This window comes from Canis lupus, chromosome 23 (genome assembly GCF_011100685.1).
Source record: "Canis lupus familiaris isolate Mischka breed German Shepherd chromosome 23, alternate assembly UU_Cfam_GSD_1.0, whole genome shotgun sequence".
Classification (NCBI taxonomy): Eukaryota; Metazoa; Chordata; class Mammalia; order Carnivora; family Canidae; genus Canis; species Canis lupus.
Window position 1 is genome coordinate 44,386,728 of NC_049244.1, and position 25,169 is coordinate 44,411,896.

Genomic DNA, 25,169 nt, shown 5'->3' on the forward strand with positions numbered 1-25,169 from the left:
TTAGCCTCTAAACCTACACACGCATCTTATAAGAAGCCCCGTTACCCTGTATTCAGCGGTGTTATTGGCCTGGAAGAGGCAGTTTCAGGACTCTGCTGTGACATTGTGATGGATTCAGGTCACCATACATAGCTCCCTGGGCAAAGGCTCCTTACGTCTTGCACTAAGCAGTTTCTTGTGATCTACTTATTCTGTATTCACCTGTTTGAGATCCTGTCAAACTATCATTTCTCACTACTGTTTTTGCCTAGAATAAAAATAGGAAAAGAGTCAAATGTTCAGAAAGGACCTCTGAATGCTAGTCCTTTTCCACGGAGTCAACTCCAGTTGACCTTGAACACGGGTTGAACTGTGAAGGTACAATTACACATGGATTTTTATATAGGTGTGTACACACAGTAACATATACACACACGCAGTACATTACTGTATTTTCTTGTTCGAATTTTAATTTTCTCTAGCTTCATTATAGGAATACAGTATATAATATATACACAAAGTATGTGCTGAGTGTTATCAGTAAGGCTCTGGTTAACAGTAGGCGCTATTAGTAGGTAAGTTTTGGGAGAATCAAAAGTTGTATGTGGATTTTCAACAGCACACGCAGGGTCAGCACCCCTAACCCCCATGTTGCTCAAGGGCCAACTGTATATGGATTTACCAAAAGCTGTTATTTTAGGTGATCAAAGCCTGAGTCCCTGGTTGAGATTAACAGAAATCCAGTCTTCAGGCAACCAATACTGGCATGCAACAATAGGTAATCCAAATTTTAAGTGTATTTTGAAAGTCTCTGTGTTGGAAGAGATCACAACATTCAAAGCCTTTTCTTTTGATAGCTGAGAAAAGGTATCAAAGCATCACATTTGGTGAGTGTGGGACAAACATCTCACTTGGTGTTTTTGTCTTAATACTTCTTGTCCTCCCCCCCCCCCTTTTTTTTACATTGCATAAAAGTGAAAAAGCTTACATAATTCTTGTTTTAAATATTTATTGAAGGCTATTAGCTTCAGAAATCAGAAAGGATGACAGCATCAGAAAAGAGGACAAGTAGATCATAGAAAATAGCATATAATGTGCATGAAAGTATCCAGTTAAGAGGCTAAGAAGTCACTGAACTAGCTAACATTTCTTTCCTTGATCTTTCAAGGTGAAGTACTGACTTTTCCAAGCAAAGCTGCACAATTACACTTCAAAATCTTCTCCAAGGAGCCTAAAATACCAAGGGTCAACTAGGAAGACACATAAAATGGCAACGATACAACTCAGATTATAAAACATTTGATAGAGGATCAACATATTTATTTTTTTTATCTTGTGAACAGTGGCAGGTGGAATAGGCTTTCGCTAGAAGACAAATATGCCTACACAGAGGTCAGATCTGTACCTTCAGAGATTAGCTCCATGCTTGATCAAGGTCTGTAATTCATGCCTAAAATGAATGTTCATCTTAAATCTCCTTACTCCTACTGGTCTTTGCAAGAAGCAATTAAATCTCCTTCACTATAACATTTCTCATGAAATATTTATCTTTTCTTTACCAACATATTGATACCAGGTCAAGTCTTCTTTAAAAAACTACAATGTTGGGGCACCTGGGTGGTTCAATTGGTTATGTGTCTGCCTTCAGCTCAGGTACAAATTTCAGAATGTAGAACTGAAGAAAGGTTACTACATACTTCTTAATAAATGAAGGAAACTATTACACTTTTTACAAATATTTTAACATTAATATAGTCAAAAAGGTTAAACATCTTTCTTATTAAGCCAAATATAAAATTTGTCCTCATGTTTAACATATCTTCCAAATCCTAATGAACAGAATTTTGGCAGGTTCTATAAATAATGGAAAAAAGGTACATCAGTGCCCTTGACTTCCCCCAATAGAAAACCTACACTGCCTAAAGACGCTAGTTTTATTGGCATTCACTAGTAATAAACACAAGGTATTTTCTTGATTTACTATTCCAATCCTAGATTAGGGCAAAATTTCCAATGCAGAGTGCTATCTAGTAATACCACTCTACGTAAGTATTGCACCTCCTTTTTTTTTCTGACAGATGAGGGAAAAATAATTGGAACTAATGTTTTAGAAGATAAAAGGCATTTAACTTTAAAATGTATACACTGATTTCTAAACAATTTGGTCAAACTGAACAAAATAAAAAGTGTTAAGAATGAGTAAACTTGTATTCTTAGTATTTTATGTACTACCCGTAGAAAGCAACTGTGTAATACAGGTATGAGATTTCATAAAAATTTTCTTCAAAGAAAAAGTCACAAAAATTATGGCACAGAAGCTAATTTTTGAAACTTTTATTGATTTTAAAACAAAGTCCAGTTGAACCACAAAATTCTGTTGGAACCACAAGTGGGAATACAATGTCTTCAAGATATCTCTAAAGCTATTATTCTACATAATGATGAAACAGAATTAACAGCATAGCATAATACGAACTTTTCATTCTGGTGGTTTATATTATTTTCTTAGGATGAATTAAATTTGTTTAACACCATTTAAGAGGACTGTACAAAAACAGGTATTTTTTAAATGACTTGCCAAATTTATCATTATGAATGTTTAAAAACAAGTCTATAAATGGGTAAAGAAGCAAGCAAAGTCTTCACTTTTACAATGAGTTTGCAAGGCTTTGTCTTTCTAAGCAAGAAGAGTTTCTTTTTTGCTGGAAATTCTTTTTGTACTTAATCTCATGGGAGTATTGGTACACAGATACCCACATACCATATTTCATGAGATTTTCATCAACCTGATTTTGTGTAATGCTAGTTCTATAAGGTAAAGAAATTCCCTACTGCTCCTAATGCTAGTAGACCAACCCCAAGTTACTAATCCATTCTTGTCGAAATGTCTGTTGATCCTTTTAACCAGGACTCTGCCCTTACCTGCTGCCAAAGAGAAAAGTTGCTGGGAAGACTCTTGCTGTCTAATCCACTGTTCCTTGGAGCAAGAGACCACCCCGCACAGGGAGGGGGGAATTTAGCTATTGATAGACTTAGCACATATCTAGCCGTATGCCCAGAACACAACACTGCCTCCAACCTCCTCTTTAAGTCAAGTTACTTCTTAACACTATAAGTAAAATACAAGGTGTTCGTACGTCTGCATGGTCAAACAGGAAGCTTCTCCTGTTACAGTAATCTTTCTTTGGATTAAAGTTTCCCTTAAGGAAAAACACCAATATCTATCGTGATTGCCAAATGTAGAGCTTATTTTAAATGTGACTTAGTCATCTAGAATGCCATAGCAACTACTGATGAGAGTCTGATTATTAACAAAATAGAAAAAGAGGACTAATTTTATAGATAAATGTAAGGATGAATTACTGAAGTTCCAAAATCAATGTCTGATTCTAAACACAGTAACAAATCTTTCCATTCAGGATTAAGATGTCTTTAAGAGTTGAAACGATTTTTGGAGGTCATCCAGCCCAACTTCCATCCAGATATCACGCCTCTCACATATAGTAGTCTTCTGAATTATAAAAATTTATAAAGTTATTTTTTTAAAGAAAAGCTACATAAATAAAAATTATCTCTATATATAGAAATACCTATTCAGCAATCCCATAATTTAAATATTCAAATTAAACTGGGTAGAACTGGTTCCTTCTCACCCCTAGAGACTGTATTTACACACTAACACATCAAATTACGTTTAAATAATAGTACTACTTGACTGAAATGGAGAAAAAGTGTTCTAACACAGTCCCTAATATTTTCATAAACCTAAAACTGTAAATCACATAAGTGAATTGTATATTGAACTGTAAAAAAAAAAAAAAAAAAAGTAACTTGCTAATCTGGACAATGGTCTCATTTAAGGTTTGATTCTGGAATGTAAATACGGTTTTTCAAAATAATAAAATCTCTTGTAGATAGTCTATGTATTAATCGTTTACAAGGACTATGAATCCATCGCATCACAAATGGGAAGCTCTAGTGATTAACCAAATGTGCCCAACACAGAAAATAACTCTATTTGGTCAAAAGTATAAAAGGTCTGACCTTATTCGAAATATGAAAAAGCTGAGTATTTGAAAGATATATGAAAATACTCAGCAAAGACACTGTGAAAACCTGAATAACAAAGTAACTTTCTAAAAAAATTATTTTAGGCCACAGTATATAACAGAACTTATTGCTATTTGAAATATCATTAAAAATAGGTTTATATATAGAAGAGATTATGTATCAGTAATACTAATATAAAACGATATGCTCCTTTTAGAAGACATACTCTCTAGATCTCATTTCTAAAACTCTGTATTGTGATTTCCAAAATTTCTGTATATATCTAATCAAACTGACCTTACCAAAATCCCACATATTATAAATCAATTAAAGTTCTGATTTCATTAATTTTAGCTTGTTTCATTTCATTAGCATTTGTCTTTTTAGTTCCAAAGGCTCCAGCAGCAAGTTCTCTTTTTGTGTTTTGTATTTTCAGCATATTTTCTTCAACAGAATCCTTTACAATGAACTTTAAAAAGAAAAAACAAAAAGTACTTTTTAGGTCACAATATTTAAAATCTTCAATGTAAAAAACGAAATAAAAAAAAAAAAACGAAATGATTTCTTATAGCATTACATAGTTTCAAAATTGGTCAGTAATCTATTAGAAACTGTTTATCTCTCCTTTTTCTCTCCATATACAATGAGCATATTTAGAAATGCCAGAATAACCAGAGCTGAACATTGCTTTCCCTCATCTCGCAATATAGTTGTCTTATATAAAAAAAGTATGGCTATAAGGCTTTTTGTTACATCTTAAGAATAGCACCAAAACCGGGACGCCTGGGTGGCTCAGTGGTTGAGCGTCTGCCTTTGGCTCAGGGCGAGATCCCAGATCCTGGGATCGAGTCCCACATCGGGCTCCCTGCATGGAACCTGCTTCTCCCTCTGCCTGTGTCTCTGTCTCTCTCTGTGTCTCTCATGAATAAATAAATAAAATCTTAAAAAAAAAAAAAAAAAAAAAAAGGAATAGCACCAAACCCAGCAAACTTTATAGGCAACACTAACTGCAATACTAGCAAAACAAATTCAGGATTTATTTAAAATGAGATTTTCCCAGAAATGGAAGAATGTGCGTTTATCTGGTTTAACTTATAATGTGGAAGAGGTAAAGAGACATCCTCTCAACAGATGCTTAGCTTATTAAGTAATTCTGATAAAAACCTTGATAAAAAAAACTTCATTAACCTATAAAATACATGTTTCTCAATCTTAAGTGTATCCACTAGAAATTTACTAAGAACAGTATACTCAATGTAAAACAAAAGGAACAGTTCAAAAATGATTACTATCACTGCTAATACAACATCGTATACAGGTCCAGTTACTGTGATAATTAAACAAGATGTATGTATTACATACAACTTTAATGAAACACAAAAAAGACCTAAATGAGAGAAATACTAAATTCTTGTATGGGAACACTCCTTATTTATAATAAAGACCATTCTTAAATTAATCATAAATTCAATAAATCCCAGACAAGATTTCTTAAATGGGATCTGGTAACCTAAATCCAGAAAGTTAAAGAGTAAATAGGGAATTTCCAAAAAGAAGGGTAGGTAATGAGAGCACTCTGCCCTGCTAGGTATCAAAGCATACTTTTAAAAAACCATTGTAATTCTGAGAGTAATACTGTCCTGGGAAATCAATAAAATAGGAACAAAGTCCAGGAAGGAACACTGATATATATGAATTAGTTTATGGTAAAAGTGAAATTTCAAATCAGTAGGAAAAAAGGATATACTTAAAAATAAAATGGCTTTTCATTTGAAAAAAGAACCATATCATGAATCCTAAACAAGACACAAAATATTTTATAAGCAAATATTTACATCATTCACATACATCCTTAAACCTATTTTGAAAGCAACTTCAAGTTAAAAGAATTCTAAATCCAGAATTCTAGTTTTCTTTTCTTTTTTTAAGGTTTTATTTGAGAGAGAGTGCTCATAAGCAGGGGAGGGGGACTGAGTGAGAGGGAGAAGCAGATTCCCCAATGAGCAGGGAGCCCAACACACGCTCGATTCCAGGATCATGACCTGAGCCAAAGGCAGATGCTTAACCAACTGAGCCACCCAGGCATCCCCAGAATTCTAGTTTTCTTAACCAGTTCTGAAGAAGTACTTGCATATAATATAATGCTCATTATGGCACTGTTCTTATTAGCAAAGTATTAGACCTGCTAAATAAATTATGATGTATCTATTTGTGGATGTAATTGCACAACAGTGTGAAAGGTACATAATGCCACTTAACTGTACACTTAAAAATAGCCAAAATTATACTGTTATGTATGCTTTACCACTGGGAAAAGAATAGGTTTTATATGTTTATATGGTAGTCGCCAGTATATACTATTAAGGGGGCAAAATATGTTGCAGAATATAATAAAGTATGATCCCACTTACCTTAAAAGAAATTTTTTAAAGGAGAGATGTATACATACAAATGAATCTATGTAAACAGAGAGAAAGGGACTTTGAATAACATGTAAAACTGCTGATGGTGGTCTCCTCTAAAGGAGATTAAAGCTGACCTTCCTATTTTGTTCTGCATAATTATTTTGCAATCTTGTAACATATTCATGCATTATTTATATAATCTTAAAAACCTTATCAACCTAATTTTAAAATAGTAGATGGCTTAAAAACTCACTTTTGTGATGATAACTTCTTGCTTCTGGCCAAGTCTATGGCATCTGTCAAAGCACTGATCTTCAGCAGCCGGATTCCAGGCCTAACAAGAATATGAATTACTTTATTACCACCCTGATCTGTGAGTGTTCTGCACAAATCCTTTGATTTCAGTACTACTCATTTACCTTTTACAGACTCAAATTTTTCTGACCAAATTCAGATACTGACATAACTGCTCTGAGAAAAAAAATACACCTCCCCCCCCAACTGTGACAGCCACAGCTATCCCCCTCCCCCATCATTTCACTCCACTGCTTCCAGTATCTAATCCAGTGCCTGATATACAGAAAGCACACAGCATGAGTGCTTGTTCTGTAATCACATAGTATCTTTTCTTTCCATTTTAAAATTGATCTGTCTGCTTAACGGGGGGGGGGGGGGGGGGGGGGGGGTTATACATCCTCTTAAATGATTTATATCAGAAAAGATCTGTAATTTGCAAATTATATAATTTGCAGAAAAAGGTTTTCTCCCCTTTTGCTGGTCTTTTTCTTTCACTTTCTTCCTTATCAAGAAGCAAATAACTTGCGTATCTGTCCAAAAATCATCGTCTAAGATTACCCTCAGGTTAGTTAATATAACAAATACATGGCTACAATGATTTTTTTTAAATCTAACAATAAAATATTAAAACTCTAGCAAAGATTTAAAACTTCATTCACTGAATTAGTAGTCCAGAGTGCCTACAGCAATCTGTGCTATTAGAAAAAGGTACTGCAGGGATCCCTGGGTGGCTCAGCGGTTTGGCACCTGCCTTTGGCCCAGGGCGCAATCCTGGAGTCCCGGGATCGAGTCCCGTGTCGGGCTCCCGGCATGGAGCCTGCTTCTCCCCTCTGCCTGTGTCGCTGCCTCTCTCTCTCTATCATGAACAAATAAATAAATAAATCTTTATTAAAAAAAGAAAAAAGGGGCAGCCCTGGTGGCGCAGCAGTTTAGCGCCGCCTGCAGCCCAGGGGTGATACTGGAGACCCGGGATCGAGTCCCACATCAGGCTTGTTGCATGGAGCCTGCTTCTCCCTCTGCCTGTGTCTCTGCCTCTCTCTCTCTCTCTCTCTGTGTCTCTATGAATAAATAAATAAAATCTTTAAAAAAAAAAAAAAAAGAAAGAAAAAGGTACTGCTCCTCTGTGGTGCTTCTCTTAGGTCACAGTTTGGTGAGTAAAGTTCTACAGCTAGGCCTATAGTGTACAACCACAAGTGACAATACTGTATTAGATGCTAAAATTTATCCAAAATATTCCATTAATGGTACTAGTTTCTAAAACTGTGATGCTGGACCACCTGTATCTGAATCACCTATTACCTATATAAAAATGCTGCTTCTGGACAGCCCAGGTGGCTCAGCGGCTTAGCGCCGCCTTCAGCCCAGGGCATGATCCTGGGGACCTGGGATCGAGTCCCAGTCAGGCTCCCTGCATGGAGCCTGCTTCTCCCTCTGCCTGTGTCTCTGCCTCTCTCTCTCTCTCTCTCTCTCATGAATGAATGAATAAAATCTTAAAAAAAAAAAAAAAATGCTGCTTCCTGGGCCTCATCCAAGAACTCCTTAATCTCTGAGGACAGAGGTCAGAAATTACATTTTACCTAATTCTTTGCACATTAAAACTTTAGATCATTAGCATCATGATGGTAGCTACTTTGTCTACCTTATTTATAGCCAGATTCCTGGTGTCTCTAAGACTCCCTGACACAACGCAGGATTGTATTATTTGTTAGCCAAATGAATGAAACCACTACACCAAAGCATTACAGTTAATAGAAACTAATTCTATATACAGAGGTAGAAAATCACAGCACAGAAATTAAGAACATAGACCCTGATCCTGGTTTGCATTTTACTGTATGATATTGGGCAAGTTATTTTACTTCTCTCTGCTTCAGTTTCCTCACCTGTAAAATAAGGACAATAAGACCTCACAGGGATCTCTCACAGGAATATTATAGAGATACTGTGAGAATTTCAGTTGATATATGTCAAGTGCTTAAAAGAAAGTCCTCAATAAACATTTGTTATTATCTATTTCTAAAGTTTGTCTAAGAATTTTCAGTTACAACAATGAAGGTATTACCAAATTTATTAAAAAAAAAAAAAAGCTTAATAACATACTGAAAAGTCTACAGAACTACTTACTGGATCCATTAAAAACACTCGAGAAGCTGCAGAAAGATTCAAACCAACTCCACCTGCTTTTAAGGACAGAAGCATTATAGTTGGAGATCCTGCTTCAGTGTTTTGAAAACACTGAATTGATTCAACTCTTTTCTTCTGAGCCATGGAACCATCCAAACGAGTAAACACAAATCCAGAGGCTCTAATGGAGGGACAAAAGAGACAAGTAACACTTTACATACAATTTTTAAAATGTTAAGTAATTACAAATTTCTTCATTCAAACTAATCCTTCCACTCATTTATTCAACTCATTATTGAATATTTATTCAAATATTTGCTAACCATCTACTACCATGTCACGTTCTGAAGTCAGTTTTTTTTCTAATACAGGACTTAATCTTTAAAATTCTAGGCTCCCAGGAAATATTCTTTATTGTGACTACCATTTTAGACAGATGAAATGAATAGAACTGGTAGAACATTATTTTTTGCTCTCCAAATCAAAACACTTACATAAAATCTTTTTACTCACATTGAGAATCAATACTGAATTTACCTGAGCGGTGTTTCTATTAAAGACAGGAATGTTGTAAACTGAGAAACAACTAAACTTTTTATGTTGGGGTTCTTCTTTCTTAAGTCAATCAGTGCATGCATTAGAGCATTAATCTGAAAAAAAACATCAGGACACCCATTAGATTCCATTTTGAATGGGCAAAATACATATAACTTTTTTTTATTAGAAAAGAATGGTCCTGCCCCATTATTTCCCTAAAATGCAAAGTAGAAGACAACTAATGTTTTTAGAAATTAAGACGGAAAGAATACACTCAAACTGAAGTTCCTTGCCTCTTAAATCCACCACTATCAATAAAAATGTTAACACCAACCGAGTATTATATTCAAATGATAGGATTATAAGCAGAATTATTTTAAGATGTGGTATCCTTATATAAAATAAATACTCCAAATATCGTCCATGTGTATTACCTTCGAACTGGATGTCCATTCTGTATTAGACTTTTTCTCAGTGTCACATGCCAGTTCTTCCGGAGGACATTCTAATAAATTGTCTCCATGTATATCATTTCTGCATAAAGGACATTTAGCATGTGGCTATATAAGAAAAAATAAGATATAAGTTTATCCAAGAAACAAATATAAACTTCCCTACAATTTTTTAAAAGTATGGTAAATTCTATATCCTTAATAGCTAACATTAGACTTTTTTATTAGATTCATTCATTTGAAATAAATCTGTACACACTGAACTCCAAGCAGATGTAATATTCTTATGTGTTAAGTGGGACTGGGTAAAAAAGGGAGCATAGCTTATGGTATGTCATCTTGACAAACAGTAGGAATCCAAAACAAGTATTATAAAATAATTAACCCTTAAACATGGGTTTGAACTACAGAGGTCCACTTATATGAAATTTTTTTTCAATAAATACAGCACAGTAAAATAAATGGATTTCCTCTTATGATTTTAGTATTTTCTCCAGTTTACTTTATTGTAAGAATACCACATATAGGGATCGCAGGCTGGCTTAGTTGGAGGACATGCAGTTCTTGATCTCAAGGTCACGGAATGTAAGCCCCACATTGCATGTAGAGATTACTTAAATAAATAAAAACTTTAAAAAGAATACCACATATATAACATAAAAATATGTGTTAACTGTTTATGTTATCAGTAAAGCTTCCAGTCCACAGTAGGTGATTAGTATTAGTAAAGTTTTAGAAGTTAAAAGTGATACACAGATTTCAACTACACAGTCAGCATCCCTAACCCCTCCCTGCATTGTTCAGGGTGAACTGTACTATTTGAAGACCAGTCAAGAAACCATGAATAACAGTATCTTAAACCTAACTACAACACAGCACACTACTTGGAACTGTCTTTAGAAGGGAAAAATGTCCTTCTTAATAGCTTATAAAGCTGGTCTAGACCTGTTAAATCCTATCAGGCTCATTCAAAGCAGTATTTGTTGTGTCCATTTGTACCAAGACATACTAATAAAATATCTCCTAAATAACTATACACCAAATAACATTGTAACAAAAAAAAAATTCTGAAACTGAAGCTGTTAAAAGTCAATATAGTAAGGTCACCTTTAGGGATAAGGTAACTGACTGGACAGGGACACAAGGAGACAAAAGTAGTAGTTACATGGATATGTTTACTTCATAATCAACTGTACAATCATGATGTGTTTTTTTTCTATATGTATACCAATGAAAATGTTTTTAAAAACTCTACCCTCAGCTGAAAAACTGCTTAAACATTATTCCATTCCAAAAAACTCTACCATAAATTAGAATCCAGACCTACCTTATCCAAAGCCACACTGAGACATGCTAGAAATGTATATAATACCACCAGACTCTAAACACTTAAGTTAAAAAATCATGTTAAGTATCTCAAATTTTTATATTTTAGATAAATAAAAATATTAACTTCATCTGTTTCTGCTAGAAAATTTAAGATTTTATTTATTTATTCATGAGAGGAACAGAGAGAGAGGCAGAGACACAGGCACAGGGAGGAGAAGCAGGCTCCCTGTGGGGAGCCTACTGCAGGACTCGATCCTGAACCCCGGGATTAGGCCCTGAGCCAAAGGCAGACGTGTTCAACCAGAGCCACCCAGGCACCTGTCTACTAGAAAATTTAAAATTACCTTTGTGTCTCACATTACTGATCTATTTATTGGACAGCAATGATCTTAATAATAGAACTAGGATATTGCCTATGAACATGCCTCCAAAAGTATAGTTGTCTTTTATGGTTTTGTTTTTTTTTAAAGATTTATTTTTTCATGAGGGACACAAAGAGAGACAAGAGACATAAGCAGGAAGAAATAGGCTCCTGGAGGGCAGCCTGATGTGGGACTCGATCCCAGAACTACAGGACCATTCCCTGAGCTGAAGGCAGATGCTCAATTGCTCAGCCACCCAGGCATCCCGTCTTTTTATGTTTAAAAGGACTTAATTAAAAGAAATATATCACTGACATAATTAACCATAAATTGAATCCAAGTGCAAAACTCCTTATAGTCTGTTGGACTTAGGTTTTCATTACACTCAAGACTGACCAGTGTACCCAAACACTGAATCTGTACCTAGGATAAAACTAACCTGCTCATTCTGAATGACTTGGCAAATACAGGGTTTACAAAAGACATGTGCACAATGTGTTATGACAGGAACCGTTAAAGAATCCAAGCAAATTGCACATTCTTCATCAGAACCTGAGCTCAGAATTAACTTCATCTTCCTTATTAACTTCTTTCGTAGTTCTTCAGGTGTATCATTTCCTAGAGAAAAGGCTGAAAAATTAATTTCACAGCACTATTTGTAATATGACTAGACAAGCTAATCTTCCTTATACAGGAAAAAGGTTTTATAGTTTATAGTCTTTATTTAGGCTTTTACTATCTCAGGAAAAAAAAAATAGTTTAAATTTAAAATTCAGAAGCTAAAATAGTAGCTAACCCATATAATATACCTTACACAAAAGCATTATTAGAATCTGCACATACTACCACAGAATAAAAGGCAGATCCAATTCAAAATGGCAATGTAAGAGTATCTATCACTGGAAATCCTGGAAGACATCATTATTATTCCATTTCATTGGTAAGAATTTGTGGGTATGTTCCAGTTGTGTCCTATTCCAAAAACAACGTCCATTTAACAAATAAGACACTATATTTAGGGCATAAGAAAAATTTCTCATTCTGATTTAAAAATCCCTAACAAATGTAACAGTAGATATGTAAGCCATATCTACTTACCTGAGGGACCACTGGAAGACCCTGCATTTGTAAGAAGGTGAGTATGACAACAAATCTGCCGCAGTCTAAGCAAAAGCCCCAGGACATCCGCATAGTGTGCAAGGACAGTCCCTTCATTAAAATACCTAGAAGTAAAAAAAATGTTAAATATTATGAAGGCCTCTAAACAATATTATTTCCTATTCTAAAACAGTGGAATAAAAATGGCATTGTTCTTCTCTGGAAATGACTTCAAAACAATGGAAAACAGAAAAGCCCAACTACCTTTAATGGAACCACAAGAGATTTGCAACAATAAAGCAAAATATATGAGAAATGGTTACCAATTGCAATAGAAGTCAGATAGGGAGATGCTGAGAGAGAGGACTGCAGATCTCAAACAAACCTGCTAGAGCACAATTCTTCAAAATAGATGGCATGCCCTGAGGGGAAAATCATCATCTTTCATGTGTAAAATTTGACAAAAACAGAGTGCCCGGCTGTGGTCTGAACTTGCAAGGAGAAGTTTTACACCAAGAAGAGAAGGCAAGCTAAGAAAACACAACAGACCTACTATGTTTTCAGTAAAGATTATGGGCACAAGATTCCACATTATAAGGAACCCTACAGCTTCTGACCTTTGTTGTATAAACACAAATAATACCTAAAAAAACTCAGATATAACCCTGAGTCATAATTAAAAAGGATATTTCCTATTAGTCTGGGACACAGCTATGCCTCCTCTTCCCCCTTCATATTAACTTTTTGCAAATAGCTAGGCCAGAAAGAACTCAAGACATTCAAATATAATAATCAGCAAAGATCAAAGAAGGAAAAAATGGCAATGAAAGAAAACTCACCAAAAAAAATATTGCCATAGAACAAATAAAAATTATGAGCAAGGATAATGCCATGATTTACTATCATGGCAAAATAACAGATGAAAAATGAGGAGCTACAGCTCAGGAGTGTGAAGAAGAGTGAACCATTAGAGAAATCAAAGTGACACTGAAATCAGCATAAAAGAGACAAACCACTGTGGAAAAACATAGGAAAGAATGTGGGAAACAGAAGAAATAAAAAGTAAAACAAAAATATGTAAAAAATTAGCATAAAATGATACCCATGGAAAACAAAGAACATCCAACACATAAAGATAAAATAATGGAAGAGGGGATCCCTGGGTGGCGCAGCGGTTTGGCGCCTGCCTTTGGCCCAGGGCGCGATCCTGGAGACCCAGGATCGAATCCCACGTCAGGCTCCCGGTGCATGGAGCCTGCTTCTCCCTCTGCCTATGTCTCTGCCTCTCTCTCTCTCTCTCTCTGTATGACTATCATAAATAAAAATAAAATAAAATAAAAGTTTTAAAAAAAATAAAAAATAAATAAATAAATAAATAAAATAAAATAATGGAAGAGAAAACATTTAAAAAAACTTTACAAGAAAAAAAAAAAAAAAACTTTACGAGAGAGAGAGAAAAAAAAAAAAAGCACAGATTTAAATGGTACCACAATGTTCCAGAAAGAAATCAACAGAGAGAGGTATTGGTCAAATTGCTAGACTTTAAAGAAAAACATAAAACAAAATCATGTTTTCAATAGAAATATTCAATAGAAAGTACAGCAAAACAATGACAATACAGGCTTCTGAAGGAAGAATGGGTGATCCAAAAATCATATACATCTATCACATTATTTAGTACATTAAGGCAAAAGAAAAAGTACAGCTTAATGATTAGGAGCACAGACTCTAGAGCTAGACTGAGTTCAAAACCTGGCTTTGCCAATTTAACTGTGAAACTTTGGGTAGGTTTCCTAACTCGCATACTCAACTTCTTCAGCTTTAACAGTGGCATGGTAGTAACATATACCTCACAGGACTGTCATATTAAAAAAAAGTTGGGATCCCTGGGTGGCGCAGCGGTTTGGCGCCTGCCTTTGGCCCAGGGCACGATCCTGGAGACCCGGGATCGAATCCCACGTCGGACTCCCGGTGCATGGGGCCTGCTTCTCCCTCTGCCTATGTCTCTGCCTCTCTCTCTCTGTGTGACTATCATAAATAAAAATTAAAAAAAAAAAAAAAAAGTTAACACATGGAAAACAGGGCAGCCCCAGTGGCGCAGCGGTTTGGCGCCGCCTGCAGCCCAGGGCATGATCCTGGAGACCCTGGATCGAGTCCCACATTGGGCTCTCTGCATGGAGCCTGCTTCTCCCTCTGCCTGTGTCTCTGCCTCTCTCTCTCTCTCTCTGTGTCTCTATGAATGAATAAGTAAAATCTTAAAAAAAGAAAAAATACATGGAAAACATTTAGAATAGTGCCTGGGCTATGGTAAGTAATATTTATATATATCTAGATGTATATATATCTGCTATTAGTAATTGTAGTACTATGTCAACAATTACTTCTAAATATTCAACAATATGGGGATCCCTGGGGGGCTCAGTGGTTTAGCGCCTGCCTTCGGCCAAGGGCGTGATTCTGGAGTCCCAGGATCGAGTCCTGCATTGGGCTCCCTGCAGGGAGCCTGCTTCTCCCTCTGCCTGTGTCTCTGCCTCTCTCTCTGTGTCTCTCATGAATAAATAAATTTTATTAAAAATCTAAATACATAAATATTCAACAATACAAAGAAGAGACAATATGAAGTTGAACTTACAAGCTCTAGAACCAAACTGCCTGAATTTAAATACCAGCTCTGTCATTCACTTGCTGTGTGACATAGTATAAGTTACTTAACTGTTCTGTGCCTCAGATTCTTCACCTAAAAAATGTTGGTAGTAATTATTATACTAAGTTAGATTATTGTTAATTAATACATATAAAGCAGTTAGGTTAGCTTAGTATGGGTAGCTTAGTCAAGCGTGCAACTCTTGGCTTAGGCTCAGGTCATCACCTCAGGGTCGAGATCCAGCTCCATGTTTCACTAACTAAATAAAATCTTAAAAAAAGAAAAAAACCAAAAACATATAAAGCACTTAGATGAATGCAAAACACCTAGTAAGTGCTCAATAAATGTTGCTAAATGTATTATATATTAAAAAGAATACTTTAAAAATAACCTATATATTTTCTAAGGATTCAATAAAGTTATTCCTTTAATCTTTTCAAACAGATTAACCTTCACAGTCTATTCCCTGACATGGTCACTTACTACACTAGAAGTCAGCATTTCCGTTTAACAAATCTCTTTTGAGTACCAGACAATTAGAGTAGAAGCCTCCTCCAACCTCACTAGCCAGTCTCTAGAGGTCTCACTAGACCTCTTCTCTAACATCACTCACTCTTGGTGATCTCATCTAGTCTTGTGCTTTAACTGCCATCTACACGTAGGTGACTTTCAAATATACATCAAGAACATTCCCATAAACTCTAATCTCATATCTGACTACAAGACATCTTCACTTAGAAATCTCAGAGGCATCATACAATCAATGGGCCCAAAACCGAGCTTCTGTTCTTCACTGAAAAAACTGTTCCTTTCTTAGTCCTATTTCTACAAATGGTAATTCCAACCTTCTAGTCATACTCATGTGAAAAACCTGGTGCTGGGGAGCCCTGGGTGGCTCAGCGGTTTAGAGCCGCCTTCAGCTCAGAGCATGATCCCAGAGTCCCAGAACTGAGTCATGCATCGGGCTCCCTGCACAGAGCCTGCTTCTCCCTCTGCCTGGGTCTCTGCCTCTCTCCGTGTCTCTCATGAATAAATAAATAAAATCTTAAGAAAAATAATAAAGAAAAACCTGGTGTTATCTTTGACTCCTATCACTCCTCATATACCATATCAATTAGCAAGCTCTTCTGGCTTTGCCTTCAAACTATAACAGAATCCAGCCATTTTTTACATCCTTCATCACTACTACTACAGTAGTAAAACCACCATCATCTCTTAGTTTGATCACTGCCCACTGTTCTCTTTATTTATGCCCTTACTCCTAGACTCTAAATCTTATTAACACAGCAGCCAGTGATCCTTTTAAAACATTAAGATTACATCACTTTCCTAGGTCAAAACCCTTCAAGGTTTTCTAATCTAATAGAATGTAAAAGCCCAAAAGTCCTTGAAATATGTGGACTGTCTTATGAAACCATTGTGTACTCCCACTCCAATCTCTGACATCATCATGACATCTTGCTCATATTATCCAGACACACTTACCTCTTTGTTGCTCTTCAAACTCACCAAATATACTCTCAACTCCGAGCCTTTATGCTTGCTGTTCCCTCTGCCTGAAATGTCTCCCAACTCCAATGTCTTTTACCTTTTAGATCTTTTCCCACAGAAACCTTCTCAGAAAGGTCTTCAGTGAATACCCTATTAAAAACTGTGTCAGCACTCCCTATCCCCTTTCTCTGCTTTAAATTTTTCCATAAAATTTAATTTTTAAAAATTGTCTCTTCCCTGCCTTAAAGTGTAAACTCCTAGAGGGTGGAGATTTTTGTCTATTATACTGTATCTCAGTATGTGTTACACAGGCACATACTAAATTTTGGTTGAAAGAATAAAGGAACTTTCAATCACCACTGTAAGATTCTGAACTCTGAAATAACTTGCTTAGTTAGAAAAATCTTTTTCAATCTCTCTAATTGCTGTTAAACCTGCTTTGAAATTCAATGGAAGTTCTTAAATTTGAACTTGAATTTATTTTCTCAACCCTCTTCTGCTTTCACTTGTTTCCTACTCATTCTGGTTCCATGGGCACTCACATCAAACATGTCCTTGCTGAACTAGAATTTCTCACTTTCTACCAACCCCGCTCCCTTTATAACCCTACTTTATCAGTTCCTATTCCCAGATTATACATGTTGTTTGGTAAGTCATATTGACTTCTATATATATCCAATACTATGTGAAGCCTATCTACCACTCTAAGAACTTACAACTTATTATAATGGCTGTAAATCCTGCTATCTTCCTCAACTTCCCACCACCTTTCTCTGCAGATACTCTTGTCTCTTATTTCACTGATTATACTCTTTATCCCTTACTAGGCTTCATTTTTCTTCATCAATTTGCTTTATTTTCTTCTCTACCTATAGTCTCCTCCATGTTCTCTTCTCAAGGCAGTTAACCCAAATAAAATGCAAAAATTTGACAGAGCAACCAACTATCAATCCTATGTACCAGTCTTACTTCCATCTTCCTCTTACAAACTTCATGAAAAATGGCCTAACCCTACCTACTGCTACTACTTCCTTATAATTCCCTTATTCCTACAATTTGGTACATGCTTCACTATCCTGGTGAAACTATGTTAAGAGTTTACACCGGTAACTTCTGAATCACCAAATTAAACAGCTTTTCTAAGTCTGCATTATATGACACTACTGACCATTACCCTCTTTCTTGATTATGCGGTCTTCCATGGGATTCTCCAACAGTTTTTTTTTACTTTTTTTCGTAATTCTGCCCTTGACAGAATCTTCTACAATAATTTCTCTTTCCTATTTCTTAAATGTGAACATTCCCAAGGTTTTGGTCCTTAAATAGGTTTATTATCTCTTTATATGTATACTTCTCTCAATGTTTTTATCAATTTCCATGACAGAGAGCCAGGAATAGAAGTGAGCAAAGTCTTCTGACTAGTACTCAGAACTTGACATTTCACATATACTTTTCATTTTCTTCCTAACTTAAGGACTTACTTGGTAAATTATAATACTATTTCATTTACTTCAACTACGAATTTGTAAAAAAGGAATTTAAATAAAGAAGCAAATTAACTTTATACTTCAGACTTTACTAACATTTCTAAGAAATATTCAGTTAAATAGGAAAGAAAATAAAAATTATTTTCTAAAATGGCTTTCTTTTTTCCATACCTTCCAATAGTAGCTCTGCCTTCATTTTTCACAGACTGATAAATTTTTCTCTCTTCATCTGAAAGTGTAATGTGCTGAATAAATACTTTACGTTCTGGTAACTCCAAAACAGGTTTGCCTTTAATTTTGCTTGTCTTTGTTCTTCTAAGAGTAATATTTTTAATCAGGGATTGCAAACGCCTAAGTCAAAATAAAACAAATAATTACGTAACTTTTTACTTCTATAGAAGTTTATTCAACAAAGACAAAAAAGAATATTTTAATATATTACTATTTAAGAACCTAAGTAAAGGTTTTTTTAAAAAAAAATCTTTTGAGTCTTACCCAAACTGATAATCAGACATAAATTCTACCAATAGTTACAATAATGAATTCCTTGACTTCAATTCAATACCTGTCACAGTTTAATCTTCTTTTATCCTGTCTTTATTTTTCTTACTTCTCCCCATTTTTGTTCTTCTAGTCACTACCTTTACTTCTTAATTCTGTCAACGACATCATCCAATATTCAACATTCACACTCTTAAGTACCAACACAAAGTAGAAGGCATTATACTAAAAATCATAAAACTATGAGGAAAGATTTTACCTTCGAAAAGGTTTTTCAGTAATATGAAAATCAAGGTACAAAAATCAGTTAATTTTTACAAAGTAACAATGGCAAAAAGATTAAAACATGATGTAACAACTCAAAAGAGGGAGAAATACCTTCTAGGTTCTACAACCTTTACACTCCCTTCTCAGTATTAAAAAAAAAAGGCAAGGCACATCAATTAAGGTTTATCCCAACACTGAAATATAAATACAATTTCTTAAATTAGAAGTTACATAATTGGTTCTGAGAATCAAGCAGTTTTGCAGATGAGGCTGGTGGCTGTTGAACCTCCTCCACTATAACCACAGTAAGAAACGCATTTTACTCCATCCAACAAATAATATATATATATATATATATATATATATATATATATATATATATATAAAATATACACGTAAACACATAGACGTGTAACAGAAACCTTTCACAAAACAATACTATGTGTGATGCACTCTATTTTCTCAAATCTACTATTTCATTTCCTTTTGTAATGCTACCTACCATCTTTATTATGATTTCACAACCTGCTAATGGGTACCAAACTCCAAAAACCACTGTTCTAGGCAAAAACGTTAAATCACATATTAGCCTAGTACCTTGTGAAATGGCTATGACCAAGATGAATTTTATCGGTCTTCATGAGAAACCATTTTCTTTAACTCTTGCTGATAGCAGTGTATGTCATACTATTCAATTACCACTATATAAAGTGATATAAAGTAAGTTGTGAAAATTTAATGCATATTTGTATCCTCAGAGCATACAGTTTTTTTTCTGTCATTGTTTCATCAATTAATGGTGATTTCAGGGGCAAGAGCAACAGAGACCATAAAGCTCTCCCTTTCCTTTCAGTTTGACTAAAATCAAAGAAAGGGAAGGCTTATTATGTTTTAGTGGTAGTTAGAAATCCTTGTCTCCCCAAACAAGAATCACTAGAATTTGAGAGTCAAAAGCATTAAAGCTATAAACACTTTTGGGAGAAGAAAGCCAACATTGAAGTTAAAATATAGTAACTGAAGTGGGCAACTGGTTCAAGCTGTTTATAGTTATTAGTTGCTAATATTAATCAGTTTTCACGAAATTGCTTACCTAAGTCCTCCTTCATCTCCCATTGTGACAGGACGCTGTATTGTTCTATGCCACCATTCTCTATCAAGAAATGGTTTAAGTTTTAAAAAGGAAAGAAGAGACCACAAGTCCTTTAAAGAATTCTGAATCGGAGTACCTAAAAATAACAGAACACTGTTGTAACCCTATAGTGTATTCATTCAGAAAATCCATCTGACCCCATCAGAGGAAACAACAGTTGAAAATGGGCATTCTGAACTAGGCACACCCACTATTTATCAAGGTGTAACTACAGTCCTTTGTTAAACACATGTGCAATCTCAAAATACAGTTTTGCTCTAATTTTTAGCTGTCACTTGCCATACTAACAAAGCAAAAGACCACAGGTCCAGTAAATTCAACCTTTTCCTTATCCAAGAACATTAGCTTGCTTTTATTTTATTTTTTAAAGGTTTTACTTATTTATTCATGGGAAAGAAAGAGCGAGGCAGAGACACAGGCAGAGGGAGAAGCAGGTTCCATGCAGGGAGCCGGATGTGGGACTCAATCCTGGGTCTCCAGGATCATACCCTGGGCCAAAGGCGGCGCTAAACCACTGAGCCACCGAGGCTACCCCATTAGCTTGATTTTAAATCAGCAGTATTATGAAGCGCCTGGGTGGCTCAATTAAGCATCTGCCTTTGGCTCAGGTCATGATTCTGGGGTCCTGGGATCGAGCCCCGAGTCTGCTTGTCCATCGACCTCTGGCCCCTGCTCATGCTCTCCTTCTCACCCACACACTCTCTCTCAAATAAATAAAATCTATAAATAAATCGGCAGTATTAGTAAGAAGGAAAAAATTAAATCCTTTTCCTCATATTCTAGAAGTATCACAATTAGGAAACAGGTTTGGCTTCAAGACGAGAAACAGAAATCAAGATTCTCGTTGGAAAATTAAAGTGTCTAACAAGGGACACCTAGGTGGCTCAGTTAGTTAAGCGTCTGTCTTCTGCTCAGGTTATGATCCAAGAGTCCTGGGATCAGGCTCTGCTTTGAGCCTTGCATCAGGTTTCCTTGCTCAGTGGGGAACTGCTTCTCCCTTTCCCTCTGTGCACTCTATCCTTCAAGCAAATAAATTTTTAAAATCTTTAAAAAAAAAAAAAAAAGTCTAATGAATCTCCAAAGTTTAAAAAAAAGTCTAGTGATTGTTCCATAAACAGACTAGAATTCAAATGTTGCCACAGCATGGGCAACTATGAAAAACAAATCGAAATATTTTATTCAATGACTTCTATGATTAAATATGGAACAAACTTTATACCCACATGAAGTTTACAAAGTTACCTCACCTAAACTTACTTAGTAAGTATAACCCTTTTACCTGTTAATACCCATCTTCTTTCTGCTTCTAAATCAAGTACAGCTTTTGTCTGCTGAGCATTTGGATTTCGAATGGCATGTCCTTCATCCAGGATCACTCTGAGCCACCTTATGCTATGTAATGGACTATCACCTTTAGTCTGAAAAAATGTTTCATGTGAATTAAAACACAGGGAATTAAAATAGTACTTCATGTAATTTTGTAAATATAAGTTATTAATTTTTAATATCAAGACTTACTACGTGGTAGATACTGCTTTAATCATTATATACATTAAGTTGTTGAATAATCGAAAATTTATAAAGTATTATTATTTACTCCTATTTTGCAGATGAGAAAACTGAAGGATCAAGGCTGTGAAGTATGTTGTTCAAAGTACCACAGCTAGGAAATAAACAGGGCTAGCTTTTAAACATACATAGTCTAGCTCTCTACTCAGACTTTGGTTCAATACACTGAGCTAATTCTGCTTCAGATTAACACTGTGATGAAAGAAATATTTAGGAAGACAGAAAGAATATGAAGTCTGAATTTTATTTAGAACACATTAGAAATCTGAAACCTATTTCTCAAATTCAACTTCTGAAATATAAGTCTCAGCATACTTACTCCATAGTCATGAGTTAAAATGTTGTATGTAGTCAAAACAATATCCTGTTTTGAAAGCAAAGCTGGGTCTCTTATACGATCAGGACCATAATAAACATAAAAATTCAAGTGTACATCTGATTTTATATGTTGTCCAAACTGGTCCTGGAAGAAAATTAGAAATATTAAAAAAAATAAACAGATTAGTATCATGTTTCATATTAAAAAAATTCTGTCATACTACTAAAACTACACTAGAAATATTTAAAATAATAAATGGATTTAGTGTCACGTTTGATATAAAAAAGTACTGTCAAACCAATAAAATTACAGAAAATCAAGTTTCCTACAATCTAAACTAAAATAACAACAGTAACAATACTAATTATTATTTTATTGTCAGGAAAATGGACAAATATGTAATAATAATACATTATATAAATTTTCCCTGGCCCTATCAATGAGCAGCCACTTCATTTTTAGGAGGAAAACAACCAAATTCCTTGAAAATTATAATTAATTTTTAAAAATGTTAATATTTTAACAGGATAATGTTTCCAGTTAATAAACTTCATAATATAAAAATTAAACTGTAAAAGAGCAACCAATATTTTCAAGAATGTAGGCAGAGATTCAAGCATAGTATCCACTTTCATTCATTTATCACAAGCCTACTATTTGCCAGGTTTTATCAACCAGAAGAGTAGTAAAGCTAAAAAACAAACAAACAAAAAAACCCTGGTCCCAGCCCTCTCTGAAGACACAATCTGTTTAAAACACTTGACATTGTGGTTTGTTTTTTTTTTTTAATCACGAAAACAACAGATCTGAGAGATATTGAACAGGAAAAAACAAATCATGAGTAGATTGGAAAAAAAAAAAAAGATACTAGAGAGGAGCACCTGAGTGGCTCAGTGAGTTAAGTGTCTGCCTTCAGGCTCAGTTCATGATCCTGGGGTCCTGGGATCAAGCCCTGCATTGGCTCCTTGCTCAGAGTCTGCTTCTCCTTCTTCCTCTGTCCCTCCGTCCCTTTCTGGCCCTCTCCCCCACACACCCTGCTTCTGCGCTTGCTCTCTCTCAAATAAATAAATAAAATCTTTATTTTAAAAACAAAGGATAGGGGCTCCCTGGGTGGCTCGGCGATTTAGCACCTGCCTTCAGCCCAGGATGTGGTCCTGGAGTCCCAGGATCGAGTCCCACATTGGACTCCCTGCATGGAGCCTGCTTCTCCCTCTGCCTGTGTCTCTGCTTCTCTCTGTGTCTCATGAATAAATAAATAAAATCTTTTAAAAAAAATAAAATAAAAACAAAGGATACCAGAAAGACAAAGCTGAGAATCTCTTAGGTGAGAGATGATAAAGCCCTAAAGTATCAGAAGATCAGAATGGGAAGGACAGGTATGAAAGAAAGATACCAAGAAAAGGGGACTGATGGGACTTGAGGACTAATTAAATATGGGATATGAAAAAAAAGGGAGTAGACAAGCTTCTGATACTTAAAGTGAGTGCCTAAGAAGAACTGTGTTAAAGACACAAGGAAGTTTTAAAAAAAAAAAGGGGGGGGGGGAGTTTTAAAAAAAGAAGGGAAAAGTGGGTATAAAATGAGAAAGAAATGGGGCGCGTCGGTGGCTCAGTCAGAAGTATCTGACTTAACTGGGCTCAATCCAGAACTCCAGGATCATGACCTGACCTCAACCCAGAAGCTTAACCAACTGAGCCACGAGGCACCCCACAAAATTCTAATTCTTGACCAGGAATCCATATATGCTCAACCATCCCTCATTCCTTTAAAAATCAATTTTTCCCATAATCTCATTAGGCAAGACTGCCAGGGCTTGCTCTAACGAAGTTTCTATTATCAAAAATTTTGTTGTTTTCCAAATACAAAATTATAATGAAATGCTGATCACCCATTTTTAAAATATATATCCCCAACCAAACTCTTAAAGAATCACAGTTCTATTTATACCCCCGATAATACTTGTAAACCTCACTCCGAAACAGTCCTTCTAGTACCCATGTATTGGCCTTCCCAAAATGCACTGCATCTCAAAACAGAATACTTTTGTTGGAATAAAAAAAAGAGCATTAATATTTAGCATTAATATAGAACTAAACCTCCTTTGGTCCTAAGAAGAAAATATCAGAAGAGGGTTTAATTTTTAAAAAAACATATATACCAAAAACTTAAAAAGAGAAGAATCAATAAAGGCAAGAGTACATAAAAATCAAGAAGTAAAGAGGCACAGAATTTGACAATTACACAATAACTACTCTTTTCCAAAGTAATTTAGATAGTAAGTGGCAGAAGCCAGATTACAAGTTAAGGAATTAGTAAATAAAAGCACACAGTGGAAATTAAACCCCAGGAGTATAACAGTGAAGGAGAGGATAAGAATAACAACTTAAAGACAAAATCAAGAGGAAGTATTTAAAAAATAAAAAAGGTCTGAGTATGGGCAGCCCTGGTGGCTCAGTGGTTTAGCGCCTGCCTTTGGCCCGGGGTGTGATCCTGGAGACCTGGGATAGAGTCCAATGTCAGACTCCCTGCATGGAGCCTGCTCCTCCCTCTGCCTGTGTTTCTGCCTCTCTCTCTCTCAATCTCTCTGTTTCTCTAATAAATAAATAAAATCTTAAAAAAAAAAAAAAAAAAAAAAAGTCTGAGTATGTTTCATGAAAAAGCCAGTAGGAAGAGACTAAATAACCAGGCAAAGAGAAAAATAACAGATAAAATGCAGAGATGGGAAGAAATGGAATCCAATGTACAGACTAAGGTAATGGTCTTACAAAAACTAGGACCTCTTCCACCTCTGAGATTAGAGAAGGAAAGGTCAGATTAGAGGAGGAAAGGTCAGGAGAGATGCAAATAACCTTGGACATGGCAAGAATAGAGTTCACATCCAGTGGCTTTTATGTTCACAATGCTTCCAATAGAGTCATTATTTCATTATAACATGCAGCCTGAAGCTCAAACTGGCAAAGAAACATAACCAAAGCTGCTCCTTACAAATAACATATAAAGAGGTTCCATTCCAGTATAATGTTTTAGAATAGAAAAGCAATCTGGAAGAAAAAAAAAGACAAAATTTTCTGGTGGGTAGCCTTAAAATTAAAAGCACAGGCTCAAGAA

At 35.3% G+C, this 25,169-nt stretch overlaps 1 protein-coding gene across 6 annotated transcripts in view; it reads right to left on the reverse strand.

Annotated features, from left to right (window-relative positions):
• Nucleotides 1–2,298: 2,298 nt before the first annotated feature.
• Nucleotides 2,299–25,169, reverse strand: part of HLTF (helicase like transcription factor) — a 49,687-nt gene continuing 26,816 nt past the window's right edge. For 2 of the 6 annotated variants that reach the window (XM_038571167.1, XM_038571166.1), the window contains exons 15-25: nt 22,062–22,205; nt 21,453–21,591; nt 20,114–20,249; nt 18,427–18,606; nt 12,634–12,758; nt 11,975–12,153; nt 9,827–9,952; nt 9,393–9,505; nt 8,856–9,036; nt 6,688–6,768; nt 2,299–4,498 (exon numbers count right to left, since the gene is read on the reverse strand). In XM_038571167.1, the coding sequence (XP_038427095.1) occupies nt 4,346–4,498; nt 6,688–6,768; nt 8,856–9,036; nt 9,393–9,505; nt 9,827–9,952; nt 11,975–12,153; nt 12,634–12,758; nt 18,427–18,606; nt 20,114–20,249; nt 21,453–21,591; nt 22,062–22,205 (1,557 nt within the window). In that variant the 3' untranslated portion in view covers nt 2,299–4,345. Of the gene's footprint in view, nt 4,499–6,687; nt 6,769–8,855; nt 9,037–9,392; nt 9,506–9,826; nt 9,953–11,974; nt 12,166–12,633; nt 12,759–18,426; nt 18,607–20,113; nt 20,250–21,452; nt 21,592–22,061; nt 22,206–25,169 lie in introns of all 6 variants that reach the window. The other 4 variants (XM_038571165.1, XM_038571162.1, XM_038571164.1 and 1 more) reach the window with 3 other exon arrangements.